A 25,065-nucleotide genomic window follows, 5' to 3' on the forward strand; every position below is an offset into this window, starting at 1 on the left:
GGTGGAGCGCATGGGCACTGCGCCTCTCCAGCATGGCTACGGTGCTGTCGCGGGCGCTGAAGCTGCCGGGTAAGGGGTCCGCACCCGCGGGAGGGAGGGAGCACTGGGCGTGCTGAGTCAGGCCGGATCGGGCCAGGCCATGGCAGCCACGTTCGGGTATGCGCCCGGCAGCGGGGAGGCGCCGTTGTGGCTGCCGGGGGACGGTGGGGAACGTTGCCATGGTGATGTGGCGATGTGGGGAGAGGCCCAGGCTGGGGCGAGGGGCAGGCCCGGCCGCCGTGGGGGCGCTGGCGGTGGGGGCTGAGTCTGGCGGCCTCTGCCCGTGTCCCACGGCAGAAGGAGGGCTGCACCTTGGGGCTCCGGGGGCATCGTGTGCGGCGGCGGGGGGCTTGGGCCTGGCTGCGGGGCTGCGAGGAGCCCTGTGGGGCTCAGCGGGAGGAGGCGCCTTGGCCCGCAGGCCGCGCAGAAGTGGGCACAGGGCTCACACAGCCACCGCGAGAAAGCTTTAGTCCCTCTCTGATCTGGTCCTGGTGGGTTTTACCCCCCAGAACTAGGCTGGGAGTCCAGTAAGTGCTACTGGCATTACCCAGGTAAATGTTTAAAGTGTTGACTACCACCTCTGCATACCTTCCAGCCAGAGAACTTCACCAAGATGAAAGCATATTCAAGCATAAGGGACTATTGTGTTGAGGAACCAGATCTTTCAAAGATAAGGCTGCGGTGAGCAGCAGCCCAACAACCATTCTATTCAGTGAGCAGATTAAATGGGAACGAAAGTAACATTGCAAAACCATATCTTGAGAGCATGATAGTTGCTGTTGAATGGCCTGGAGACAGTGCCAGTGCACCTGGCTGCATTAACCTAATGGCAAAGTGCATTGTTGCTTCCCCTGACCATGTCTTGCCTTTGGGACAGCTATGGGACAGAGATAGGGCCCCGCTGTGCACTGCTGGAGGAGGGGTCCTCCCTGATACCACTCACCACTACCGTCCTGCAGTGCCTCAGTCCATGAACCTGCACTCGGTGGGCAGCTCATACTTTGCTCTTCCATCAGTCCATGAACATCACAGTAATGTCTTCAGAGCCCTTCCCACCAGCTTTTAGTAACCCATCTTGGAAATCATTAGTTTAGGTAGTGCCTATTATGTATAATTCAAAGAAGTTTTGTTTGCAAATCAGTTTCTTCCTGACTATATATGTGTGTCTGATTGGGAAGGAGTATATTTTACATGAAGCTTGTTTAGCAGAAGTGCATACTCGTTGTTATAAGTGTGTGTATTGGGGTGTGACCACTGGGGAACTGTACAATAACAAGTACAGGTCTCTTCTGGAAACTCTGGAACCAGCATGATCTATTTGGTATCTGCTGTTGGGAGGACTTGGAGAAGAGAACAGGCCTTGCAACTGCTGTTAGAAAACTGGCCTTGCATTGGTCCTTAGGTTAAATTGCATGTATCATACCTTGTTTGTGTGGTGAAAAATGCAGCTTTCAATGGCAATGAGAAAGCAGAAAGCCAGTTAGTAGTGCTGTTTTTTTCCTGCTGTATGTCATTAATTACATCAATATGTGGCAACTTATCTCCCCACTGGCTTAGAGATATGCCTGTTAAAGCCCAGTGACTGGCGCCTGCTAACTGCCAGCTGGGGGAAAAAAAAGCAAAATCAACAGAACATGAAGTGAGTACAAAGGAGACTGGCACCAGTATGTCGTCATTGGAATAATGCACTGAAAATTGTACTTGTCTAAAGTCCATGATTGGCTCTTTTCACTCCAGAGTGAGTGCAAAAGAAAAGCCTTTCCAGTAAATCAAAACCAGAAAAAAAGATTGCAATTAATATCTTTCAAGCCATCCGCACTAGAAATGAGTATTTCATTATGAGAGCGATCCGATTCCAACCCAAATCACCTCACAGATTCCTCCTTTCCAAATCATGGTTCATGAGTCATCTTTTCTTCTTTGAGAAGTTGCATTCTTCTATTGCAATAGTTGGAAGAGCTGCCTGTGCAAAAAATACTATTAGGCGAATGCATAGGGGATTTTCAGTTGAGTCTAACTGCCCTTGAAAATCAGTGTATTTGGGGCATTTTCTCTGTCTTCTGCCTTTGAAAACCTCCCTCTTCAGTATTTGCTTTTTCTTTCAGTGGCTGCAGAAAAAAGAATAAAACCCAGGGTGACATGACCAGTAACTTACCCAGAGACCACAAGCCACAGTTACTCAGGTTGATTATGCTGGTTTTATCACTGGTACTGTGGGGGAAAATGGAGTACAATTTAGAGCAGGTCAGAACAGAAGCAGTTTATTTATTTTACCTGTAGGAGATAGCACAGAGCAGCCGGGAAACTGACTTTGCTGCTGTGATCTGCTTCCCTGTAAAGTAGATGCAAGGTTTATATACACTTAGAGACCCTATGCAAAAGACCGGTAGCAAGATGGGAATTATGCAGATCTGGTACATACACAAGGCCATGCAACTGCTCAAGGTAGGTCTGGAGTCTCTTTTCTTTAGTACAGGGACTAATTTATCATGAAGGTTACACAGTGTTTATTGGTTCAGGAGATAGGGTGAGAGTTTGACCAAGAGGCTGGCTCATATCTCTTAGCATTTATACTTTTGTGATGGAAATCTGAAAACTGCATAGGAGCATTGGATTTTCTGATAGCTGATCATTTGCAACAGAGGCACTTTAAGCTTTCTCTTGATGGACAAACTGTCTTTCCCCATCCTGAACCTTGTCATTGATCAAAAAGGAAAGAATTTGACTTCTGGAGCACTTATCAATAAATCATAATTCTTTAAGTGGTGTAAGACTGCCTTTGTTTTCACACATTCTTTACTGATGTTTATGTCTCTTTATACTTTTCTGTTGAAAAATCATTTGGGAGCTATTAGTGGAAGTGCTGTCCCTTCTTCCCACACTGTGGATACCAGGTGTGGTATCCTTCTTCCCACAGCAAGTGGCCTGAAACTCGGAGGAAAAGGTGCATTGCTTCTGCTCTCCCTCTAGCCAGATGAATCATGAGTTACATATTCTCTGTAACATAGAACAACCTTGGGATGCCAGGCTGAGTACGTCCTCAGCAGCCCTCCAGACACATTCCCAAAACACCTACAGTTTGATAGGGCTCTCTCCAAACAGTGGCAGGAGAGCATTTGAATCCTCTGAGATTAGATATGCAATTGGGTTTCCAATGAATGCTCCAATAGCCATTGTTAAAGGACAGGGTTTTCCATTTTGTTGGCTTAAAAAAAAAATAAAAATAAGTCAGCCAGGCATTTTATAATTTTATGCCTGACTTTACTGGGTGGCTGTGCCTTGTGAGAGTGACAGTCTTCTGAGAAAAGATAGAAGGAATGCCAGTTTCTGGTTCCTGGTCAGGCTTAGCCATGAAATATGGCTGAACACCTCCCTGCTTTATAGCTCTTCTGTAACTCTATGGATTTTCCTGTGTAGATCACCTAAAGCCCTAAGTCATTGCTGTGTAGTAGCTGTTTTCTAGCCTTTCATCAGTGGTTCTCAGCAGGAAAGGTGTTCCTGTTACAGATCATTTGTAGTTGACACCGTTGATGTTGCCAACATTTCAGTCCCTGCCAGTTCAAGAAGTGAGTGAGACACAGTTTCAAGGTCCTTTCTGCCTTCTAGAGATTCAGAACAAAACTATTCCAGGTAAAGCTTGTTCCCCTGTATGCTTTTAGTTGCCCCTAGGGTGGACAGCATGCTTCAGTCTTCTGGGTTGACTGGCTGGAATTAAAATAGTTTAAAAAAATGACAGTATATCTGAAGTAGAAGTATTCTGTTGAGTTGTTTTACTCAAAGCATACCAATTTCCAGACCTGGGAGTAGTCAAGTTAGCGTAATTGCCTGAGTTTGACTTCCCAGCTACATAGCATTTACTCTTGGGCCAGTAGTATTTGCTTTAAATACCACTCTGACCTGGCTTGAACTGGCACATCTGGATCTGTGGTGAGAAGCTGCAAATACCCTGCCAGCAAGCCCTCTCTGGAATTTCTTGTTTTCACTGAGTACTCTTTCAGCAACTTGTCAACACAACCTTCTATATAGACATCTGGGAAATTCACACTGTGCTGTCACTGCTGCCTGAGCAGAGAGCTGTACACCATCAAGGTCCATGGCCTTCTCTGCTGTTTGCAGGATGGAGCCATTGTTATCAAGACTTCCTGAAGAATTCACACTTTGAATGCATATTTAGGGCAGATCTGTGTGAAACAATGCAATGTCCCACAGGGGTACACTGGACTGTCCCATAGGAATGTAATATCTTAGTTGGGTGCTCTCCAGGAACAGCTTTTTGGAGTGTGTATGTGCACCAGATTGTTTTCATGTGAGTCTTTTGTCGAAGCCTCTAATTCAAAAGGGTCTAATTTAGGTATGCAGTCTCGTTGGGTATCTTTATTTCCCTCTGTTCAGTGTGAGTGTGTTGTCGTGGCTGCTCCAGTTAGTGTAGGGCGTTTGGCCTTTAGTGATATTGACACTGAATGCCATTTAAAAGTGGTACAGGAAGTTGGAGTGAAGGTCCCTTTGTGGGGTTAGAAGTGAGAGAAAAAATTAGATGCACGTGCTGCAAAATAGATTCTAAATGATGCAAAATAGGGGTGTTACACTAGATACTACAGTGCATCTGTAACTGTGAGTCTGCCTTTAGCTGGAAAACCAGAAGTAAGGCTGGTTTATGTTATGAACTTACACAGAAATAATAATCATGAAAGCCCTTAAATTTCCACGCTGCAAAACCTTCCCATCACCTTACTGTCTGAGAGTGGTTACAGCTTGCATTTGTATTCTTGTTATTTATGCCTTGTGTGTATCACTTTGAGCATCTTTGGGCACAAGTTAGCTGCTGTCTTGGATCATCTTTAAGCAAAGGGAAATGAAACACATATCTAGGATAGTAAAATCCTACCTTGAGATAGGAGAGAGAGAGAGAGAAATAGGCCGAGACCCTGCAATGGTCAGAGCAGTGGCCATGCCTGGTGGTGCAGGGCAGCTCCCTGAGATGTGATCCTGCACTCAGCTCAGGGAGGTGAGTCTGCCCCAATAAACAGATGGCCCTGGCCTTAGGTGAGTATGTGCAGCCAGGCTCTGCACATGCCCTCCTCAGAGTCACACTGTCTGCATCTGTCTAGGGCCTGGGGTAGAAGCCCTAGATGTGCCAGGCATGTGTGGGGGAGACACCTAAAGCTAAGCTACTTTCTTGCACCACCACCTGAAGGCATCAGTACTAAGTTCTTTATCTTGGCAAGGCAAAGCACAAGCTGTCAGTTCTGGTAGGAGCAGAAACAGAGCAGGAGCACTGTGGTTTTCTACTGCAGTGGCTGGAGCAGTTGCTGTCACCATGCTGAGCCATGCAGAGAAGGTGGTCCCTTAGAAGGGCAGCCCTGATCCCTTCAGACACCAGGATGGTACTGGCCCAAAAGGCAAAATCACTTTGCCCTCATCTTCAGGGAGTCTATACCCATTTTTATCAACACTGCAAGAAACCATGCACAGTATTCTATCCCTTCTATTCCTCATGAAGCAGGACAGCAGATGTGGCATACTAGAAGGCAGAAGTGCTGCCTGAACCAGGCAGGATGAGGAGGGGGAAAATGAGTTGCAGATGGAGGCTCCCTCAGAGGACACGGGCTACAAGTGAAAAGGGGCTGTGTCAGGATTAGAGGCTGGCAAATGCTAAGGATGTTCAGTGTCTGAAATCAAGAGAGTGCTGCAGTTTAGGTACTCAGGGCATTAGCGTAACTTCATGCCAGTGTGTCTCATTACCAAACAGTACCAGAATGCTATGAATTCCATATATATATGCGCACGCGCACACACACACATACATAGCATGTGTGCATATATGTAAATAGATAATATATATTTACATCTTTATCTTAAGGAAATAAACTGTTGGCATATTTTCTCCTGCAGCTGCTACTCTGAAACATGGAGAGACCCTGTCTTTTCTCTCACACCTCTCACTTGGACCTATTCAAAATGCATGCTGCTCTGTTATTCCCTTTGTATCACTCTCCACTGTAGCCTTTTTTAACACTGACATCCCACAAAAGTGAGGAATTCATGCTTTATCATCTCTGTCAATCTCTTTCCTCAGGAAAGAAGAGCCCGGACCTTGGGGAATACGATCCCCTCACTCAGGCTGACAGTGATGAAAGTGAAGATGACCTGGTACTCAACATCCAGAAGAACGGGGGGGTCAAGAATGGGAAGAGCCCCCCTGAGGAGGTGCAGGACCCTGACTCTGATGTGGAGGTTGGGATGACAAAGCAGCACACGTCAGAGAGCGCACCTGAGGGTTATCCTGCAGAGGCGGCTGGGAGTTTGGAGCAGAAGTCTGCTCCCTCCCTCATGCCATACCTGCGCACAGCGATCTTTTTGCTCACTGTGGTGATCTCCATGATTCTGGTGCTGGTGTGCGCATTTCTAATTCCCTGTCCCCCTAGAGACTTGCATAACACGTGGAACCGCAACCTAGGGCAGGGAACAGGTGAGAAAGCCCCAGGAACAGCATCTAGCGTGGGGGAGGTGGCAGCTCCCAGGATGGGCATCGGTGGGAGAGCCAGGTCAGAGCAGAGGCCCTTCCTCACTACCGCAGATGCTCCGAGGTGATAGACAGGTGGCTATGTCCTGCTCACTCTTCAAGATGAGGCCTGTGAAATCTGGCATCAGGAGATAACAGTACCACAAAATCTTGTTTCTGTCAACACCAAAAACCATTTTGACTCTTCTCGTATCCCACCTTTTTGTACAGATGGTGCACTTTGTTCCAGATGGAGGTGGCCGAGCTCACTTTAAAACATATCATCTCCCTTTCTGCATCCTGGGTTTCACCAGCACCTCCACGCCTTAAGTGTGTGGCTGTGTTCAGGAGGAGAGGGATAGAAAGAAGTCTTTGTGTCTTCTAACTGGCTTAACTAACCTTATTTTTTTCATCTTCTTGTCCTGCTTGAATCCATAAATCAACATTCGGGATCTTTTCTCATCCTATATGGGCCACTGGTAATATTTCTAAAATATCTCTTATTCTGACTTTTGCAGTAACATAACAGTGGTTTGTGAAATAAATTCTGCCAGGTCTAGATATGTCTCTCCCTCCTTGCTTTCTGCCCCTGGCTTCCAAATCTAAGCCTTTCATAAGGTATGTGGCTTCCACATCACTTTGGAAAGTGAAGTGAGAAGCAGAAATCTTTTTCCGTTAGCTCCTTCATTTCCTTTCTCTGACCCAGATGCTGTATTTTGGCCTTTCCATGTAATGAAAGACCTCAATGTGGTTTGAGCTGCCTGGCATTGGTGCCTAGCAGACTCTGTGAGGCTTGGCTGTCCATGAGTCTGTCTTTGGGTAAGCCTGCCTCTCACAGTGGGCTGGGTAGCCTTTTTGACAACAGTGTGGTGGTTCTCTATGGCTGTTGCAGGTGGTGTGTTATCCCCACTGGAGCTGTGTGATGTGAACGGCGATGGGCTCTCTGACATCCTGATTGTCTTCACTGCTTTGATGAATGCTAGTGTCATGGGTAAGCACCGCAGCTCCTTTCCATTCCTCTTTCTGTACATGTCAGTACAGAGCTTTGCATTTTGTCGTATGTGTGGGAAGAGTTCCTGCCACTGCAAATCCACTGCATTGCTTTTTTTCAGACTTCCTTAAAATGGCTGGTGGACTGTGCCTATCCTTGTGTAATGCTGCTTATAATTTTCATTGCAAGCCTGCACTCCCATACCTGTTAGGTCAGGGATATCTGTTTCCCCTTATCTTACCTTGGGGCAAGTCCATCTCTTTGTCTTGTATTTGTGCACACTCGATTTGGGGACGGAGCTAAAGTGATCAGAAAGCACTGCTCTGCAAATAGCAATTAGAAATAAGGTGGGAGTTTTCCCCTTTAGTTGCATCTCTGTAAGCCCATCACAAAAGTATTTATCTTTCATCACGAACACATACAGTTCTCAGCATGCTCTGAGTGTAGCTAGTCATACCTAGCTGCATCCTGGACTACAGCTATGTTGTAAGACAAAAACCAGACATTAAAGTTGGTGTAAACACATCACAGTCTTAAACACACACAGCTGGACATCAGCCCTCCTGTAGTTAGTGCGAAAGCATTCATACAGTGTCAAGTAGGGATGAGCCTGGAATAGATACCTGATGGAGTAAGTTACGACATTGTTAGCTGTTTCTCCAGCTTGTACACATTGTTAGCTGTTTCTCCAGCTTGTACACACAACAGCTGTGAACTGCATTCAGGATTTAGTTGTGCTTTGTCTCTGCCAACCCAGTGAAGAGAACTTAGGCTGGGGCAACCCTCTAGCATTAACCAGCTGCTCCTCAGTTTGAGAAGAGAATGGGTTTGATTTAGAGAGTGGGCTTAGACTTGCTTTTAGTCAGTGGCGCAGACATGCCTTTTGTGCAGTCAGGTTACATGTTGTTTTGCTAGTAAGACAGGAGTCAGCTGGGACTGTTGTTATTTTGAAATGTATGTGAGTTCATCTTCAATTGTGATAGGACCATTCTGTGTGGAGATTACAGTAACCACAATTATGTCTGTGGGCAGGCTGGAGTAAAAGTTGCTCACATTTGGAATCAGAGCCAACAGTCCATTGAAGCAACATAGAGATGTTTTTTTTTTTTTTTTTATTTTGTTTTTTTACAGTTACTTTGTGCTAACTGGTGAATTAGGAAAAGACCCCTGAGGGACACTAATTATTTGCATTCAGTCTGTTTTCCACAATAATAAAACTCATTTGGAAAAAAGGGAAAAAACTCTCATTGCAAATCACCACCTTCTGCTCCAGATTTAAAAAGAACCCAGGACTTTCGCATGAGGTGGCGTCTGTCTTGGCAGTCACTTAAGGTTACCCGTTGGTGCTAGCTATTGTTTTGAGGGAGAGGGGATCAGAAGGATCAGTCGATCAGTCTTGTTTCACAGCAGTACATTTCACACCAGGAAGTCAGCACAACTGAGCAGGTGATCTCCAGGATCTTGGTTCCTCTGTGCCCAGCTGATCACATTTCTTGCTGTGAGCTCAGGTCCTCTATGATTGTCTGTGCTGTTGGTTGACAGCCCAACTTGTCTGGACATCGCTGCTATGGGGTGGGATTTGATGTTTGCTTTCAGGCAGTGTGGATGTGGCTCACTTGAGCTACTCAGCTCTAGGAGCTAGAGCTGGAGCTCAAGTGCAAAGACCAAAGGTAGCATGGACATAGCCTCTCACTCTCTTTCCTGCTTCTTCCAGGTGTCTCTAGGCCCTCTGTAACTGTGGTGGCCCTTTCTGGTATGAATGGTAGCACCCTGTGGTCCATCCAGCTTCCAGAGGAGACACGGAGTGTGCAGTGCAAAGGTCTGTCACTGGGGGCACCTGCAGAGCCCGTCTGCCTTGTTACAGGAACATCAAAATTCCTCAGCCTTCTCAGTGCCTCCACAGGTAGAGTGAAGTACCAGCATATTAGAAATATGCTACTGGTCTTTTTGTTTTCTTTAAAGGACTAATAAACATGAATGATTCCGTGCTGGCATTTCAGAGTGGCTGCTATCTAGTGATACACAGGAAGGAGTCGAAACAGTAATGAGTTTCGAGTTACACAGGATAAGAAAATCCAAACCATTGCAGCTCTGTGGAAGTATCTTCATCATACCATCTCAGAACATATCAAAGTGTTAGTCTGACTCTGTAGCATCCCCATGGCATAAGGGATATGTAAGGTCTGTTCTCATCAATATTGACCTTTTAGTACAACTCGGCATTTACCTAACAGCACTGAAAAGCTGAAAACCATTCTTGGAGAAGTTACATAAGGACATGTGCTACAGCCAGGAAGCCTTCCAAAGAGATTAGGCCCATAAAAGGATTGATTAGATGTGAATGAATACTGCATTTTTAATCAGTTGATCATGGGCACCTCCATTCTCTGATTGCTGTTTGGTTTACCACATTAATTTGCTGGCAGAAATATTCATAGGTAGGTATAGGGAAGTTTTTGGAATGAGAACAGAGAGTGGGGACATACAAGAAACCTTGTTTTTAAGTGACAGATCTAGTCAATGAGTAGCAAAGCTTTCAAATGCTTTTAAGGACCAGATTACTTGCACAGTGTTTCCATAGCAAGGACCATAGGCTGTCTCCTTTGTCAGCAGTAGTAATGTTATTAATGTGCGCAAGTGTTTGCAGGTCTGGTCTTTGGTTTCCTTTTGTCATGTAGGGGAAACCCTACCCTATGGAGCAGCAGCAGCAGCAGAGCATTTTTAAATCCTGACTGAAAAAGCAGAAGTATTGGCAAAAGAATCATGGAAAAATAAAATCACTGAATTTCATTTTGCCTTTTTTGGGTATTTATTTGCCAATTTGCTAAGATGAGGTTTTACTGAGTTTCCAGCTGGGGCCATGCTGGACTGCTGAACCATTTGACATCACATCTGCTAACATGCTTTCACCCTGAGGTAGAGTGAGCATGCCATGTTGGAGGGGCTATTTGCTGATGGGAATTTAACAGACACACAAATTTGCACTTTGAATATCAAAACTGCCCATCTGTTCCCTTTCCTGGCACCTACCTACATGCTTTACTGTTGGCTGAGGGAAACAACTGCTGTGCTGCAGAGCAGCACTTGCATTTAGGTTCCCTTTCCAAGAGCAAACCTCAAATATTCTGTGCTATTTCAGGAATTGTTTTGCACTCAGGACTTTCTAGAGAGATGCTAAGAAGGAAGCACGGCAGGACTTGAGGCATGACTCAGAGACAATCTGAAGAAGTGCTGGGGAAAGGACTTCGCTTCCTGCTACAGCTTGTCCCAGTCTGTGAACTTGTCTTTCCTCTTCTCAGAGAATGGGAGAAATAACCTTTCTTGCTCTCTCCTTCAAGAAGGTTTTGTGGAACCCTCTGGGGATGCCTGCTGGTTCCCCAAGTGCTGCAGGCATCTTTCATCCTGTTTTTCCACAGGCAAGACCATCTGGACACTGAATTCCATCCACCTTTCAAGTGGGATCTTGGCTGCACCAGCTGCAACTCTTCCAGATGTAGATGGAGATGGTTTTAGGGATATTGTTGTTCTGGCTCTCAAAGAGACACAGGTACAGCGTATACCTGCTCAAGGTTTGAAAGGACTGTGACTATGTAGAGGAAGAACAGGGAGCTTGATCTGGAAAGGCTGCAAGAGCCCCTCATTTTCATTCCCTTACATATCCCTGAAAAGCACATTTTTACTTTCAAGAGGTCAGAGCAGTGAGATCAAGCAATAATAAAACTACCTGCATTTCTTTTCAACTGGGAATGAACAGAAGGGTTATTATTTACCCCTTGAGAATTATATGTTTCTGTTAAGTGAAGTCGTAGTTTGAGTTGCTGTTTAGCAGCAGCATAGGGAGCCATGTTGAGATAAATCTCTGGAGAAAGGAGCATTCAGCTTATATAAAAGAAATACTTGTGTGATTAATGCTGATGTGGATTTCCTCTGTGCTCTTTCCTCCGAAATTCTAGCATCAATATTGTTACAGGAATTCAGGTTTTTGAAGTCCGTTCCATTTCTGATGCATTGGCAGTCAAGAGAAAAGGACAAATGTAAGATGCCCAGGAAGCCAGAGAGAGAGACCATTAGCTAGACCTTGCTGCGGGGGGAAAGAACAACAGAGCTTCATGCTATGGGGACAGGGGAAGATTCTGAAAGCACAAGTGCACGAAAGCACTGATAAAATTTTCTACATATGTCTCTTTGCAGCCTGATGTGTTTTTCATCTTGGTGTCAGGAAAGACTGGGACTGCTTTGGGTGGGCCTGTGAGGTACAGCACCAATGGAGAAGGGAAAGTGATTGGTCCCCAAGTCCACATCACCAGTCGGGGAGCCATCTACATCCTGTTTGGTTTTGGTAAGATGCACCTTGCCTCTGCAGCACTTCACCTTACTGAGAAAACATTCATTTTACCTAAAATGGCCCAAAGAATCCCTGGGATATTTCGACCATGCGTTTTGCTGTAAAAGCTAGGAGTAGAGGGCATGGGAACAAGTCTCACTGCTGTGGTGGGGAAAAGTGCATGAGCACCGATACTTACTAGCCTGGAATACCTTGGAATTTCCCAAAGGCACATCAGTGCCAGGGATGTTCCAGCTCTGGGCATTTATTTGTTTTGTACTACAACTGCAGTTGTCCCAAGCACCTTCCATACTACTAGGGTGTTAACTTTTGCAGGCAGGACTCTTTATCTTTACTCTTCCTGGCAGGTAATATTCAAGCAGTTGCCCTGAGGGATCTCTTTACTCAAGCCAGAAACCGGGACAGCTTTTCTGCAATGCTGCAGCAGGAGGAACCTGAGTGGGAAAAGCGCAGATCTGTCAACCTGTCAGAGCTCATTGACATTTACAGGTAGGAAGTGGACATGTCATCTTCCTTCTGCTGGGAGAGGAAAAGGAGGATAGGCACCTCTTAGTCCTCCTAGAGGTGGTCACTTCTCCTTCAGTACTGTGCTTCTTTTCATTGTCCAGTTGATAACAGTACTCTGGGCAGCCCATTGTTTCCCCTCTGCCCTGTATGAATTTCAAAGTATGATAAAAGGGAGTCCATTGCTTCTTGTCATTTCTCCCAATGCCTGTACGTATCTGGAGGGGAAAAAAAAAGATATTCCCAGCTAACAGAGTCCCTTTGGGAAGCTCAGTCTATGTGCAGCACTGTGGGCCTGGATTTCTCAGATCCTTCTTCTTTACTGCCAAAGTGTTGTCAGGGTCAGCCTGGATAGGAATAAAAGGAGGGAACAAATGTGAACCCACAAACTCCCTGCTTTGTGTAGTAACTCCAAGATGTTCAGAAGATCCCACATTAATTTAGTTCACTTAACTGAGGAACCCCCAAAGGAAGGTGTGCTCCATCACTGTGAAAAAGATGGGCATCTCCAAGAATAGTTCTCAAATGTTAGGTAGGATGAATTGCCATGGAGACAGGTAACTGGTGCTGAGACGTGCAGATAGAAGCCTCGGAATCTCCTCTCTGCTTTCCATTTGTCCCAGTGGGGGTGTTGACTTCCTGCAGACAATGAAGACACCTGACACAAACTGCAGCAACCTGCTCGTCACAACCAAAGAGGGCTTGATCCTACTGCGGGGGCAGGACCTGGAGCCCCGCTGGACCTTGGAACTGCAGAACATCAGCAGGTCACATACTGGGAGTATTTTTCTGTCCTGTTTCTTCCTGTACCATTTACTGCCTTTCACTTGTAAGCACATGTGCTCCTTAAAAAGCAATTGAGACGAATTCTCCAAATCTGCAGAGAGATCTAAGAACTGTAGGTGTGCAGATGCGTTGCTGAGCAAGCGAGAAAGGCAGGGAGAGTAAGGAACAGAAGGCTGGAAACTTGAGCTATGTGCTTGTGATTGATCATGAATAAGGGGCTTGATTCAGGCACCCAACACTGATGTCATGGGAATGTCATGGCATTGGAATTTAGGGGTTTACTGGTGCGTGATTCAGCCCAGCTGCTGTCCCGAGTTGCCACTTCCCAGATCAGTGGAGAGGAGCTGTTGCGTTAGTGATGTTAAGTATTTAGAGAAGGTGTATTGAGTATGGCTCACAGATCTTAATGTTCCTTGAAAGTTGAAAATGAGCATTCTGATTCTGGAGCTCATTCAGTCAGCACACCATCTATACTAAATGTAAACCTTAAATTAATACTACTCATCCTCTTGTTTCACACATGGAAATTAAGTAATTTGCAAGATCTTGTGGGTTGATAATAACCATCAATTTCAGCTTGCACAGTGCTGAATATTTGAAAAGGGCAGTTGGGCACAATTGAGGGAAATTGCATGAAAAACAAATTGCTTGCTCTGCTATCTAGAGGAAAGAAAGCAGCTCAGTGTTACCTGTCAAAAGCATCTATAGGAAGAAGGCATTGGAACTTCATTAAGCATAAAAACTGTTGTTCATCTAGGTTTGGTATTCAGATAATGGCTGCATTAGTGAGGTCTGATGGATGACATAAGCAATGGCTTTTAGGAATGGCTTATGTCTGGTAGATCATACTATGGGGAGAAGAGATGAGCTAAAGGTGTTTTGGGTCCAGAGTTCTGGACTTCCAGATGTGTTTGGGGTCTGGTTTAAAGGTTAAGTGTGTACTGACTAAACAAAACCATTTATAGATGCTGTAAAATCAATTGCACACATGAAATTTCTAAATGGACCCACTAATGAATTGAAAAGGTTCTATGGCTTCAAATCAGGAAGAGCTGAAAGCTGCTTTGCTTGTTCTCTTCACAGAATCACAGTTGGTTTGAGGTTGAAATGCACCTCTGGAGATCCTGCTCAAGCAGGATCAGCTCATGCAAGTTGCTCAGGGCTGTGTGCTGTCAAGTTTTAAATATCACAAAGGATGGAGACTCCACAACCAATCTGAGCAACTAGTATTCTAGGTTGCTGCAGTCCAGCTCTGCTTTTTATGGTTCTGTGATCGCCCAAAGGACAGAGTACAACACATATACAGGAGCTGCCAGATACACACTGAAATATAGTAAAAGCAATTCTTGGTCAAGGCCACTGTGATAAAGCCCTGGGCTACCTGTTTTCTTAGAATTAAGAGAGACATAATCTGGTAGACTGAATATATTGTGCGCAAGCATATATGTAAGAGGGTTTGGGGTTTTGTTTTTGGGGGGAATAGGACTTAGAGAAGTTCTGTTTTAGCAATGCAGGCTGGGGGACAAATTCAGCTCAAGGGGGTAACCATAGTCAGACCAAAATGCAGTTTCCTGTCAGACAAAGCTTACAGAACCAGCTGAAAACTCCCCTTTTCAATGGTAAACCTGCCCAAGTACACCATTCCAGCCAGGCAGACTGAGTCCAGCACTTTGGGAACGGTCTCTGGGAAAAACAACCTGGCTGCTGCAGATGTGCTGCATTTCCAGATTGGTTTGGACAAGATCGCTGGAAAACCATGAAGATGAATCAGTAGTCATAAAACAAGGGGGAAGTTGAGAGACCATGAAATTGAGTAAGCAGTTGAAAATTGTGTTGTAAATTGATGTTTCAGATGAGAGAGGATTAATAGCAGGTTGCTGTGGGGATTACTGTTAGGCAGTAATAATTACTAGCCTTCTGGTTCATTTGAGGAAGTGCCATGGGTATTTTTCAGTTGATTGGTAGCATCTAAAATACATATGTCTGTCTACATTCAGTCTGTGGGATGTGCTGCTGACTGTAACCAGAAGAGGCATCTGAAGAGAGGTTTTAAGTTTGTGCCCATAGGATACAACTACCTGCTGCTTCTTTTTGCTGCTTGAGGGCTTTCATGCTATAGGAGGGTCCCGTGATACTGCCTTGAAAGCATTGGTTCTGGTTGCCAAAGGTGTCTGTAGAGTGAATGGTACTAATGGAGTATGTATAAATAGTCAAGCCACTACTGTACTGTGGTATTGATGTTCAGGAGCCATACTCGTATGCACATTTTAAAGAGGAAGCTGTTAACAAATGGAGAAAAGGGCTAGAGAAAAAGCAAGAAAAATAGCAAGAACAAGTGCCTTGCAGCAAAAGCCATTCATGCTCAAGAAGATGAAAATGGAGGCATGTTTCTTTGGGTGAGATTAATCATTAGAACTGACTGTCACGAGAAGAGATGAATTTATCTCATCTTTGTATTTCCATAACAAGCCTCATGGATAGTCTAGTCAGTGTAAGCCTGTTGACACTTGGTTATTTGGCAAGCAATTGACAGCAATCTGTCATAAACAATAAGAGGGAGGGCATATTCTGATGTTCCTTCCTTGCCATAAAATCTCTGATTCTGTGAATCTTGAGGAATCGTTTGTGCTTCTTTAGATACATGTGTCTAGCTGTGGTGAATTTAAGAAAGACAGAGCTAAGACTCAGAAAGCCAAAGGCAAGCAAGATGGTTCGAAGACAGTTATGAGAGATATTCAAGTAACAGACTTATGTCTCCCAGAAGGGAGAGAGTGAGAGGGGACTTAATTTAAACTGCTGAAGGTTATAAAAAGGCTTGTAAAACCGCTGGCAGTAAGAAAACAAAGAATCATGGGCTGACATTAATGGAAGGTATATTAAGAGCCATTTCACACAGCTAAGTCAGGTTGGGAAATATACTTGCAGCAGGAGGTCAAATCTACCAATGCATTTTGAGAGGGCTGGGTAGCTTTTTATGGCCGTAGCAAAACTGTACAGGTTCTCATGCTAAGGAGAGAGTAATAGTCATGTCACAGGGTGATAAACACATGTCTACACAGCCCAGCAAGGGATTTCCCCCCCAACCCAGACAACTCTGAAGAATGGCAAACAAGCACCATGGGCTGCTTGATCATTTTTCACTTTCGTGATCGACCAACAAATAGTTTCTGACTGTCAGAACAGTTATGAGTGGATGAAAGCTCTTATTTAGCATGGCAAATCCTACCTTTTCAAGAGGCAAAAGGAGGATGAAAGCAATGGTGCTGCCTCCATCTGAAATCCCTGTTTTTCAGCCATGGGGCTGAGTGATTCTTTTTCAAAATTTGCAGCGAGCCCGTACCAGGTTACTTCAGTGCTGACCAAACTCTGGACTTCCTGCTGCAAGCACAGACGGGAGATGGGAACAAAAAGGTAAAACAGGTGAAGGCAAAGAGGGCAGATGGCAGCATAGGAGCAAGGGAGGTTGGGTACAAAAGGACAGGCATTCCCTGCTCCTTGCTCTTCCCATTTCTGTGCTGACACCACTGTGTGGTCACAGGCATGAAATGGAACAGCACAGACCATACCACTGCAGGGGGACTCTGCATGCCCATACCTGGACACCCGCTAATGCTAGATCTCCTCCCTGTCTTGAGGTGATGGTGGTAGATGGCAAATCCGGCCTCCCTCTTTGGAACCAGGAACTGCCATGGCAGAAGCAACAACTCGATGCACTGTCAGTCATGACTTTGGACAAGAAGTCTGTTTTTCTCTTCTGGGCTGATGAAGCACAGCCTGTGTTACAAAGTTTGGTGAGCTGGCATCCTTTCTTCAGTTTGAAGTTTGTCTGTGAGACATATAGAGTCTCTGCCTTTTATTCCTAATGTAATTGAACTTTAAACCTGCCATATAAGAAGGCTGTCAGGGACATCTTTTCCTCTTGTTTTGACACTTTCGACTTCTCCTGAAGAGAGGAGTTTTTGTGTGCTAAGTCTTCACCAGAAAGCTTTATTGACAGAAAGTTTGCATCCACAAAACCAAAACTTTCTGTGTGAATTTAATGTGGTTTTTTTCTGCAACTGAGATACTTTTACTGCAGATTTGTTCCCAGCCCCAGAGCTCTTCCCTGCGTGCAGGCACACAGGTCAGCATGGATACTCAAAACTTCTAGACTGTAGCCCATCAAGCTGGCTTTGACAGAGCCAGATATCAGCCTTGCCAAAGAGAAGTTGTGGAACAGATTCTGTTTTAGAAATAAAAACTTTACAGGATTTAATCTGTGTAGGACCATAGAGTTTTTGATTCTCTGATCCATATAAAGACAGCACAGTGTCAGAGAACATCTTTATTTCTTCAGCAAAGCTAGACTCTACTAGACAGTTTTAACGTTTTTATCTGTTCTTTGTTCCAACAGCATCCTGGTCCCAGACCTGAGCGCCCAGGGCTGCACCACCTCTATCTTCTCCATCCTGTTTTTCCTACAGTCCTTTTGGACCTCACCAATGCAACAGACAAAGTCATTGCTTCAGCAGGTGAGTACAGATGGAGGAGAAACTGTCGGCTAAATGAAATACGGAGGGAGAGGTAGCTGTGAGAAACAATGGGGTGTAGTTGAGCCTTTAAAGGTAGCACCTGAGGTCCACCACACATAGGCCAGCAATGGGAAGTAAGATTCATCTTATTTGGTCCTGTCCAAACCGTACTTTGCAGATAAAAAACCCACCAAGTTTCTTGCACAGGAAAGGTCCGAGTTTGATTTCATGAATATTTTACACCAGAGAAGTTTCCTTGCTTTCCATGGAGCTATTTGCGATTTAAGATAGTGCTTGAAGAATCACTGTAAAACTTTTCTGTCACTTCAAGGTACACTTCTACCTTTGTTGACCATCTTCTGCTCCCAGGGGAAGCAGCTGTGCTCTTTCTTCATTTTTCTTTTTGAAAGGGGAAATACAAAATATTTAAATGTGTGTTTTCACGGAAAAGTGGATCTGGATTTAACATCTGTACAGGACTGTAGAGTCCCTGTTGGATTTCCTTGTTCTTTCGAAAGCAGTTCAGCCAACAGCCAGCTTATTGAGCATGACAGCATATGGGATAGAAGATCAGTTCATCCAGCACAGAGTCCAGTGGGCCAGGAAGCATAGAAAAGCTGCTACATAGTGATACAGCTAATTGGCTTTGTATCAAAAACACAGCTCAGTCAAGAGCAAATATAATATAATATAATTTTTAGAGGGGTTTATTAGAAACTGCAGTTCCTGAGGTCTGTACAGATTATTTTGCAGTGACTGGAGTGAACTAACTTGCTCGTGCTCTATGGTGGTTAAACAGTAGCTGCTAAGAGGTGTGAGGAGGAAAGCTCTCTGAAAGTGAACTGCATTCATGAAATTTGTGCATCTCTATGTCAAGCTCCAAAATGTCTCCTGGAACCAAACCCTTTTATTTCTGATCTAAATTTCAGTTTATTTCTGTGGAAAGTTTTTAATTTAAAATTATTTTCTCTGATTAACTGAGGTACATGCAATTGTAAAGTCAGACTTAATATACCCTCAGTTTAGTGAGTGTAAGATTTATTTTGGAAGAAACATAATCATTTACTCCTCATCAGTATTTTCTTGCCCTTTTCTGATGGACTAGTTGGAATTAACGACCTCCAGAAGGATGCATTTCATATCACTGTGACAACAACTGCAACCTCTGAAAAACAGCCAGGATTTCTCTCGGTCAGCAAGCTGGGTCTGAAGTGGGCCATGATGAGCCAAGGTCGAATGGTGTGGCTGAAGGACACCACTGCTCCCAAAATCAGCCGTGGAGAAGTGAGAAGATTTCTTGCCCGGCTGAAATTTGTTGACTTTCCTCAACAGGTGAGATTGTAAGGAATCCCTAATGAAATCCAGACCTTTGAAAACATCTGATCTCTTTTCTACAGACACAGTTAGGTGCTCTTTGTAATGCACAGAGGATGTTTGCAGAGGCTTTGCTGAATGCAGAGAGACTTGCCCAAGACTGGCTGTCCCTTTTGAATTTAAACTGCACAGATTGTGAGGTCTAGCTGTACTTCCACAGTTGGACAAGGAGAGGTAGCTTAGATAGAACCAGGGATCAGCAACTGAGAGATTCACAGAGGGAACAGAAGGGTGGGACAGAGGTCACTTATTTTGACATGGGCAGACAGGTGCCCAGATTCAGTTGCTGACCTGTGAATTACCACTTTTCTCTACCAGACTTTATGATAATAAGTTTTGACTTTATGTTTTTTGTTTGTCTTTCCTTCTCCAGCTCTAACCTGATGGTTCCTCAGATTTTGGTTGGACCTGTGGCCTGTATGGGGAGCACAGGAAGCTGTGGATCTTCAGGAAAACTGTTGTGTAGAGGAAATAGGGGCTAAAAGCACTTCCCCTTTCTACAGCTCTGTGGGGAATGCTGCTTGGGGCAGGTTTGTCCAAGGCAGACCTATCTGTACCAGAGGAACTTTGTTCAGCATCTCCCCCTCCATATGCTGTTCTTGCATGCTTCCCTCCAGGTGACAGAAATGTGAATTTAGATTTTATATACATATATATATATATAAAACCCCAGGGTTTATATATATATGTATCAATTTATAAAATATATGTATATTTTTTGTATGTTTAATTTATAAATGAGATTTAGGACACCCCTTTTTATGTCCAAACAGTATTCCCAGACAGTCAAACAAGCTCCAGGCCTAGAGTGGCCATTATGACTTAAGGCAAATGGTGTGGCTAAAGGCACCATCTGCTTTAGTCTTTTATATTTCTGGACAGAAGCCTCTGTCTGGCCCCTGCAGAGCTAATCTTGTCTACAACCTTTCCTGTGCTCTCAGCCCTCTTCTCCATTCCAACCCCAAATTCACAAACATGTTAGGTCTCTGGCTAAATTACCCAATCTAGAGAAAGATGGTCCCCACGGCATTTGCCGGCCCTTGCACTTGTATATTTCTTTCCCCACTTCCAAGTTCACGACAGGTTCATGTGGGTGATGTAGAAGCAAAAGGTTCACATCTTATTTATATCCATTGCTAAGCTTTTTATAAACCCAAAATGCCACTGTAACATCACACTGCAGTCCAATGGACAGAGTCCTTTGCAAAAGCATCACAGACCTTTTGGGACAGGTTCCCAGCAGATCCCCCCTGGCACTGTAAAGATCACACTAGATACAGCCATAGCAAAGCTGATTCTTGCACCACTGCTTCAGGGTTTAGAGCTCAGGCGGAGGTGGAGCTGGAAAGCTTTTCTGTACAGTTAACCCATATTCTGGGCTTAGCACTGCCATTCCCTTGCCAGCCCAGCCCTGTGTGCAGTTCCAGGAGGAACAGGCTACCTCCAGGGCACATTTGCTCATAATAAGTTTAGTGCTTTGAAGTGTGCCTGTGAGTGTGCCATCAGTCTCCTGTGTTGTAGTTGCAGAGCATCTACATGTATCTTCTTGGACTAGAAATGACCATATAAAAGCAATCACTCTGTTGCCTCTGCAGCTCCCCAAAGTACAGGACAGCATAGGAACTCTTTTCCTAGTATGCCTTTCTAGGTCTGACCTTTGACATTAGGCAGAACCAGGCTGAGATGAGAATTGCAAAGGACTCCTCTGTTCTCCTGCTGACACATGCCCTTCCAACCTCCCCATGCTTCCGTTTGAGTGGTGAGGTGATGGCAGGACTTCGACTCTCCCTCCAGATAAACACATCTACCATGGGTTTGCTCTCCTGGGCTCTCGCTACCTGTCCTTGCTATGTCACTCTCTCTTCGTCATCCCTGCTTCCCCATATAAAGCTTTCAGGATTTCCCTTCAGGATTAGCTGTAAGCCCGAAGGCTGGTCCTTGGGCCCTGCACTCCTTATGTCAGAGCCTGTGAACAGTTTGTATATGTTTAATGGGGTTTTTTTGTGTAAATAGCTTTGTATATATTAGCCCAACTGTAGCAATGTCTCCAGGCCTGGCTTTTTCTTCCATACAGGGGTTAGTATTTATAATATATAGTCAGTTAATACAGCTGCATAACAGGGACTGAAAGTGTGAGGACCAGTAACAAGAATTAAATAGAGCCCCCCTTCCCTCCCCTTTAGCCACCACCTTGCTGGGAAAGGTGAAGTGACTGTTACCTGAAGTAGGTATTCTCCCGAGGTTCTTCCTGAGAGAACTGGTATTTGAGTGCAGTGATGTTTACTGTGAGGTTGGTGAGGCACTGGCACAGGTTGCCCAGAGAAGCTGTGGCTACTCCTTCCCTGGTAGTGTTCAAGGCCAGGTTGGACGGGGCTTGGAGCAACCTGGTCTAGCAGAAGGTGCCCCTGCCCATGGCAGGGGGTTGGAACTATAGATGAGCTGTAAGATCCTTTCCAACCCAAACCACTCTGTGATTCTATGATGCTATGTTAGCTCCTCCATAATGTGAATTCACCCTGCCCGCAAACACATCCCCACTGTGAATAAAGAGTCTGTCTGTATATTGTTGGGAAAATGTATTTGAACTGTGAACTGCAGTGGAGCAAATAAATACCATGTACAGCATCATGTGTCATGTGAATCAGTGTTTCACTTCTGGGAGATTATGAGTTTGCTTGTTTTGGGGATTGTTTATGGTATTTTTACAATAGGGAGAAGGGGACAGATGAAGGGAAACGAAGGAAAAAGCAAAAGCCCAGCCAGGGATCCTTAAAGGTTGGGGAGAAGCACAGTAGAAAGAGATGGGCAGGAAAGTACCACAGAATGGGAGATTTTGGGGCAAAAAGCAAGAAAGTGGCATGTGGGAGTAAGAGATAGGAAAGAGGAGGAGAGAGATGTCTGAAAGCAATTCCCCATTCCTATTGCAGCAGCACTTTAAATCTGGGGGCAGGGAGCAGAGGAGGTTGGGCCTGAATATGGAGAACAAACAAGGTGTTCAGAGAGGATTACAGACAGTAAGTGCATGAGTGCCCTTCACTGTTAACAGTGAACTGGGGGTTCCTCAAGGTCAGTGTGACATCACCCAAACAAGCCCAGCACTGCAATTTGCTAGCTGAATGGTGCTATCTATTCCCAGGTACAATAGTGCTGGGATTAGGACAACTGCCTCAACTGTCTGCAAGTCTGTGGAGACAGCTGGCACCAACAACACGTCACTCTGGTTTCACCCTTCCCAGCTGAGGACACCAGTCAAACTGATCAGGGAGGACCTACCTTGCTACCGCTGACACTGCTGTTGCTCTGTCCCAGTGCCCACCTTCTCGCTCCCTGAACTGTAGAGCAAGAGCTCCCCAAGAACTTGATAACACTGGTGCTAGTGTTTGGCTCAGAGCTCTTGTGCCTCCCAGACCCTACTGCTCTGCACCTGTGCACTCATCCCTAACAACGATCCTCCCCAATTGTCTGTCCCAAGACCTCATCCAGATCCAGCTCTGGTTCCCGCTGTAGCACTTTCTGCTGCAGATCAGAGTAGAAGTCGACTCCCTCAGAGACTGAATGGAGGGGCTTGTCCTGGGGCCCATAGTAGCTGCTTATTTGCCGCTGTATGAAGCATTGGTGGTGCTGAGGCTGATCCTTGAAGCACCCGTCATAGCCCTTGATGTGGTTCCTTTTGAACTCCAGCACCGTCTTGGTGTAGGTGTTGAGAGTGGTGACAGCAGAGGCCATGCAGCAAGTGAAGGAAGCCCAGGCCATGCTACAGGAGAGACACAAGAATAGCACATGCTGTTAGAAGCCACGTAGTGTAAGGAACTGAACTGCATGCAGTGTGATGCACCCTGACCTGCCAGGCAGGAATTGCTGGGCATGGACATGAACTAGAAAGACTAAGGCTCATAACATTACAGTTCTAGGGGTTATTCCACTGCAAAATCCTTCTTAAATCAGTGGGGTAAATACTGGTGGTCTTCACAACAGCCTGTCACAGGGAAGGGAGTGATATAGGGAAAATAAGAAGGGCAGTAGGAAAGTCTGTAACTGGTCAGAGCAGGACAGCACAGCTTGAAAGTAAGTTCTATATTGCAGCGCTGCTCAGTGTCTTCCTGGATATCAGACACTTGAACATAACCAGATGGCCACACTGACATTTGAGGTCCATGGCTGTCATATGGCACTGGAGTGTTTAATTCTTCAGAATCAATGTGGTCATCAACAGTGCACCATTGCAAACTGAGCCTGCACTTTCCATGGGCACTCACAAGGCTCATCTAACTGTTTTTCAAGCCAGCTATGGCACATAAGCTGCAGTTACCTTCTTTAGCCTTTAGAAAAAGGAACACTGAGCCACCTGCTTTTTGCAGCTGCTTTTCCTACCTACAGTGCCCACATCTCTAGCCATAGACTCAGTGCTGCAAGAATAGGCCCTTTGGACATTGGTTAATGGAGATGTCAAACCAGCATGCAAGTTATTGCAATGCAGAAAAACAATGCACATTTGAGAGCATCATCACAAATGTGACACTGGCCTCTGCGCACAGCAAAGAGGTGAGAGCAAACAGGGCAAAACACCATAGAGGTAAACCTGATCCATAGCCTGGTTGAAGGCACTTTTTCAGGTGTGACCCAATTGTTTTGTCAGACTTTGGTAGCTACTCATTAAAGTAACTCAGCAGCTCTTTATTAAAGCAGTGGATGAGGCAAAGAAAGATTAACAGTAGCAGAACCACAGGACACCTGTCTTTGGAAACAGAAGGTCAAGAAAGGAGGGGGTTGGCAGGGTGTAGAATGGCTGAAGCCCAAAAGGCTGGGGTGGTGAAAGTGTCTTCAGAGCTCACATACTAGAATGCCCAGCCATAGTCCCAGGAGTGCGGTCTCCAGTCCTCTGGTCCCAGATTAACCGTTGCCTGAAAGACTTGAGTGTACATCATGTGTGCCACCATCCCAAGGAGACCTGGATGCAAAAGACAAGGAAACAAAAAAGTTACAGCCAGAGCAGCATACTTCAGCCTTGTGGGGAAGAGGAGGCTGGGATTCCAAGCCTACAGTAACGCACTTACCTGACAGCACAGAGGAGACAGCAGCAAAAGCATTGAGCTTCAACCCACAGACAGGATTGCCAGTATGCAGCATTTCCACCATCAGGAGGATGAAGCTGATGAGCAGCAAGCTAATGTACAGCATCTCTGATCCCAGCGACAGCCACAGGATTCCTACCACAAACCAGAGACTTCTCACATCAATACAGGATGGCTTTTTCAAGGGAGAGTACACCCCCTTCCCTTCCCAACCCAATCCTGAAAAGGTGTCCTCTGGAAATAAGGGAAAGAAGGAAAACCAACACACAAAAGCCTACTAGCAAGGCTCAAGGGATGCTAAAGGTTACAAAGAGCCTGCCATAGAAGATAGCTTCGCTAGTCTGGCATGGCAAAAGCTGAGAGGAAATAAATGCTGTCTGGAGACAAGGGAATAAGAGAGGGGGAAAGCTGTTTATCACTAGTGCAAAACCCAGTGGTTGTAGGTTGGCCGTGAACACATCTGAGCTGGCCATTAGAATGTGCTTACCCATTAGCGTAGTGACCTTCCAGGTATGTTTCTAATCACAACAATGGAAGCAAAAAACTCTAAACTTGGGACTCAACCGATTAAGTAAAGAACTGTATGATACATCCATGGCTGCAGCTGGGACCTGGCCTCTGGAATTCAGAAAGCCACTTGCAGACCTGTATTTCTCACTGAAACCCCTATTAAAATAAAACTGCATTGCTTGGAGTGGATATCCAGCTGGGGCAATTATATTCACCACACACCCTACTGCTAGAACAGAGTGCAGGTACTTTCATGCTGGGGTTATGGGTGGGACTCAAGTGATACCACAGACCACAGCTGAGCTCCCTAAGCGTTAGGACTTGGAGGAGAATGAGAAAGAGCACTCTGTAATGGTAAGCTGTGGAAACGCACAGGATTCACTGAGGAAGAAATATTAACTTGACAAATGAAGCAACACTGTGAACATTAC

At 45.3% G+C, this 25,065-nt stretch overlaps 2 protein-coding genes across 4 annotated transcripts in view; one reads left to right on the plus strand and one right to left on the minus strand.

The window, feature by feature from the left end:
• Positions 1 to 21,677, plus strand: FAM234B (family with sequence similarity 234 member B). The gene is made up of 13 exons (XM_065676275.1): positions 1 to 69; positions 6,116 to 6,508; positions 7,434 to 7,532; positions 9,247 to 9,435; positions 10,949 to 11,079; positions 11,724 to 11,871; positions 12,225 to 12,366; positions 13,005 to 13,148; positions 16,497 to 16,578; positions 16,803 to 16,958; positions 17,561 to 17,678; positions 18,784 to 19,010; positions 19,426 to 21,677. The coding sequence occupies exons 1-13, from the start codon at positions 33 to 35 to the stop codon at positions 19,429 to 19,431; spliced, it is 1,872 nt and encodes a 623-aa protein (XP_065532347.1). The 5' UTR covers positions 1 to 32; the 3' UTR covers positions 19,432 to 21,677.
• The window catches only part of GSG1 (germ cell associated 1), a 15,757-nt gene continuing 12,305 nt past the window's right edge, over positions 21,614 to 25,065 (minus strand). For all 3 annotated transcript variants that reach the window (XM_065676298.1, XM_065676307.1, XM_065676289.1), the window contains 3 exons: positions 24,107 to 24,259; positions 23,889 to 24,000; positions 21,614 to 22,806 (listed from right to left, as the gene is read on the minus strand). In XM_065676298.1, the coding sequence (XP_065532370.1) occupies positions 22,491 to 22,806; positions 23,889 to 24,000; positions 24,107 to 24,259 (581 nt within the window). In that variant the 3' untranslated portion in view covers positions 21,614 to 22,490. The remainder of the gene's footprint in view (positions 22,807 to 23,888; positions 24,001 to 24,106; positions 24,260 to 25,065) is intronic.

The sequence above is a fragment of the Lathamus discolor genome, chromosome 1, assembly GCF_037157495.1.
Source record: "Lathamus discolor isolate bLatDis1 chromosome 1, bLatDis1.hap1, whole genome shotgun sequence".
NCBI lineage: Eukaryota > Metazoa > Chordata > Aves > Psittaciformes > Psittacidae > Lathamus > Lathamus discolor.